Source organism: Colius striatus, chromosome 22 (genome assembly GCF_028858725.1).
Source record: "Colius striatus isolate bColStr4 chromosome 22, bColStr4.1.hap1, whole genome shotgun sequence".
Taxonomy (NCBI): Eukaryota; Metazoa; Chordata; class Aves; order Coliiformes; family Coliidae; genus Colius; species Colius striatus.
In genome coordinates, this window is record NC_084780.1 from 6,657,758 (window position 1) to 6,661,545 (window position 3,788).

Sequence of the window (3,788 nt, forward strand, 5' to 3'; positions counted from 1 at the left end):
CGTGCTCCCGCGGCCGTGACGTCACGCGGAGGGGCGGGGCCAGGGGGCTGTCACCGCACCGCGGACGTGAATCTCTATTGGTCGGCGTCAGCGACGGTTCAACCAATCGCTAGAGGGGACCGGCGGCCTCCCAGCCAATCGCACGCACGCACCGCGCACCCAGCGTGCGGCGCCGTGAGGCCGCGGCGGGAGCCCCCGGAACCGGCTCCGGCGCGACCGGAAGGGCCCTGCGGAGCTCACCCAGCACAGCCCCGGCTACCGCAGCGGCCCCGCGCTCAGGGGCGCAGCAACGCGTCCAGGTGGGCTTGGAAACCCCCCGAGAAGGAGCCTCCACACCCTCCCTGGGCACCAAAGGGGTTTCTCCTCCTGTGCCAGTGGAACTCCCTCTGTTCCAGCTTCAGCCTTTTAGGCCTTGTCCTGTCTCTGGGCATCACTGAACAAGACTGGACCCATCCTCCTGACATCAGCCCTTTAAGTATTGATCAACATGGATAAGGTCCCCCCTCAGCCTTCTCTTCCCCAGGCTGAACAGCCCCAGGGCTGCAGCCTTTCCTCCTCACACACATGTTCCATCCCTGATCATCTTGGTAGTTCCTTGTCTCTCCTGCTCTGGGGAGCCCAGAAATGGATACAGAGGAGTAGATCCTCCAGGCAGGAGCCAAGAATGCTCTCAGTGTCATCACCTCAAGCACCAAGCTGCCATCAGCAGCCTCCCACAGTCCATCCCAAGTTTACCACACCAACCCTGTGGTGCCAGCAGCTGGGTTCATCTGGCCAAGCCCACCTCCCTGAGAGTGCAAAGCAGAAGCCACAGAGACAGAAAAACAACATTTATTAAAGGGGGAAATGAATAAAACAACCTGGAGCAGTTATTATAAGAGCTCCTACTTCAGAGATACAAAAAGTGAAACAATTCACAGTGCCCACTGCAGTTGAACAAGACATCTTGGGTCTACTCTGCCTCCTCCTAGAACTTCAAACAAGGTAAAGAAGCAACAAAAATACCTTGCACAACTGCAAGTAGAGGTGTCTACAAACACACAGCCACCTCCAAAGCTGGTGGTTGGGCTGGTTTTTTTGAAGCATGCTGCAGTAAGACCCCAAGATCTCATCACTGGAAGTCCTGCTGGATGTTCTCTTTGTTTGCTTCCCCGTGCTGCTGTTTGATCTGGGAAATTTCATTTTCGAGCTGCACAATAGTTCTTTCAATCTCATAATTCTTACTGACAAGAGAGACCCATCTGGAAGGCATAAGAAATAAAAAGAAAGCTTTTAGGTGTTAAGTAAGAGTCCCCTGTTTTAAAAGCAAAGACAATTATTCCACCAAGAAAAGCATAAAGACATCAAACAAAGCAGCACTTTCTCTCAGTACATGGCAAACCTCAGCCGTTACTAAAGCTGAATAACCAAAGTGCTAAAGAGAAGGTTTTAAGCCTGTTAAACCTTAACACACAGAAGTTAATTTACTAAACTTTAACACACAAACTCCCAATACTTAGATAAAGAAGAGTGTAAGAAAATGTAGACAGGCAACTTCCAGCAGCCCACGTGCCTCCTGTTCACCTGTGGCTCAGACTCACTCAGCCACGGTCACTGTTGTGTAGACATGACCTACAAATCCCTTAGAACACTTGGTGCAGAGCAGAAGCATCCACACAACACCCCACACTAGAGCTGACAGGTCACTGATGCCACACTCGTGGATGATGTAAGAGGAAAGTTCCCAGCTACTCACGTAGATTCCATCTCGCGTAGCTTGGCCCCAGCTGTGAGCTGCATGTTCTTCCGCTGCCAGTTCAGATCTTGAATGTTTTTCCTGGGAAGAAAAAGGATTTATGGTGGGCTTTGGTTGGTTTTTCTTTCTTTTGCTGCCTTTAAAATCTGTATTATCTGCTGATAATTTCAAAATACACCTAAATCCCTCGAAGTACTGCCAGAAAACAGTTGTGCAGCCAGGACCAGAACTACAACACAGAGATGGGCAAATCCCAGTACAAAGGCTGTACAGAGAACATAAAGAAGAAACTTCACTCTGCTACAAGCAAAACTTCTGACAGTCAAACCTGCTGCTCCTGGACAAGTGCAGAACAGAGAAATTGTTCTCTCTAAAAATAAGCCCCAAAAGCAAAGGTGAATGGCTAATCATTCACCAAATTCAGTAACTCAGAGAAGCACCTGAGCAGTACAGAATGCTCACACTGCTAATGCTCATACTCTGCCAGCCTCCTCACCCCACATCATGGGGTTCCTTTGACCTTCCTGACTTCTGCTTCTACCCTTTCCTACACAGTCTCTTCTGTTCAAAGCTGAGGTTCACACAAACAAAATAAATCCAACCAAAATGAATACAGTTTGACTGGAATCAGCATCATGAATGTAACCACATGGGGAGGGCAGGATAAGATTTCTTAAGTATTTGTTATTCCTGGGTCTTTTTTCCTATGACCATGGCAGTAGCATATACACAAGCCCTTGTACAGCCTGGACAAGGGGATGGAAAAGGGATTCATTTTCTTTTCAGCTTTAGCATAAAATCATGAAAAAGAGTGACTCACCTCAACTTCTGAAGCTCTTTCTGGGCTTGTTCTATCATATGAACCAGGTGTCTAGCAGGAGAATTGCAAGAAAAGCATTAGGAAAACATGTAGCTACAGCTCAGATTCATTTAACCCATGCTTGAACTTCTCAGAGTTAAGGACACAACGAACCCCTTCAAGGCAGAGACCACCCAACTCGTTCTCAGTGCAGTCTGTGCTCTTCATTCCAAAGGGAAAGACACAGCATCCAAACCTCCAATGGTAACATTAGGCTGTTTCTTCTCAGCCACAGAGACCGCTCCTTGTTTGGACCAGCCTCCTTTTCCTCCACATATAGCACCCTCAAAGGGGCTCTGTCATTCGAGGAGAGGTACTAAAGAGCTCCACTAGCCTTACACAGATAAACACAAAGAAACTGAACTCAGAACTTCCAGTAGGCTCAGCAAAGCCTTACTCGTTGTACACCTTCCAGGCGTTACAGCCGTGCTGCGACATGAGCTCCAGGTTCTCGATGCGGACCGCCTGATGCTCCAGCTGCGCCATGGAGTTGTTCACGCACTCCTGCCACGCCGTGATATCGTTCTTCTGGCCGGAGGACGGGGCCGGCAGCTCGTACCTGCAACAGGCCGCGGGGTCGACAGCTCGTTCCCGAACAGGCGGCCCCGGGACACGGCGCGGGCGGGCACAGGGGCGGCCGCTCGGAGCTCACCTCTTCATGCTGAGCAGCTCCAGCGGCTGCCGGGCGGCCAAGCGCTCGAACTCGTTCCGCATGATCTCGGTCTGCGGGGAGGGCGGCGGTGAGGAGCCGGGCGGGGAACGGGGCGGGGGGGTCGGAGGGGGGCGGCCGGGCCGCCTCGGCTCACCTCGAAGGCGCTGTAGTCGTGTGCCGGCAGGTAGCTGAGGTAGTTCTTGGTCGGCCGGTAGCGCCGCGTCTCCTCCTCCACCAGCGCCGCGGCCTTAACGCACACGGGGCGTCAGGAAAAGCCGCCTCACGGCCGCCGCGGCCCCGCGCCCTCCCCCGGGCCCTCGCCCCGCACTCACCGCCTCACGCACGCCCGGCGCCTCGTAGCCCTGGTCGAAGTACGGCAGCGCGTCCACCACCACGTCCCCCGCCACCAGCCCCGGGCCCGCCATGGCTCCGCCGCACGGCGCCTGCGCACCCCGCTCCCGCCCCGGCCCGGCCCGGCCCCTCAGCCCGCCTCCTGCCCGCCCCTCCGCGGCCCCGACACAGGAACGCAGACACGGGAGCCG

General features: G+C 53.9%; 1 protein-coding gene across 1 annotated transcript; it reads right to left on the reverse strand.

Annotated features, from left to right (window-relative positions):
- Positions 1 to 815: 815 nt before the first annotated feature.
- On the reverse strand, positions 816 to 3,687 carry BCAS2 (BCAS2 pre-mRNA processing factor). Its single transcript, XM_062013619.1, has 7 exons — positions 3,579 to 3,687; positions 3,401 to 3,493; positions 3,247 to 3,317; positions 2,992 to 3,153; positions 2,556 to 2,606; positions 1,736 to 1,816; positions 816 to 1,241 (listed from the first exon to the last, which is right to left on the reverse strand). The coding sequence occupies exons 1-7, from the start codon at positions 3,669 to 3,671 to the stop codon at positions 1,112 to 1,114; spliced, it is 681 nt and encodes a 226-aa protein (XP_061869603.1). The 5' UTR covers positions 3,672 to 3,687; the 3' UTR covers positions 816 to 1,111.
- Between the last annotated feature and the right edge of the window lie 101 nt (positions 3,688 to 3,788).

What these genes read in the sequence shown, in the direction of transcription:
- BCAS2 (XM_062013619.1), bottom strand. Translation starts at nt 3,671, where the DNA reads ATGGCGGGCCCGGGGCTGGTGGCGGGGGACGTGGTGGTGGACGCGCTG. An exon ending in GAGCTGCTCAGCATGAAGAG is followed by an intron (nt 3,154 to 3,246) that starts GTGAGCTCCGAG and finishes GGCCTGTTGCAG; the next exon opens with GTACGAGCTGCCGGCCCCGT. An exon ending in GCCTGGAAGGTGTACAACGA is followed by an intron (nt 2,607 to 2,991) that starts GTAAGGCTTTGC and finishes TTCTCCTGCTAG; the next exon opens with ACACCTGGTTCATATGATAG.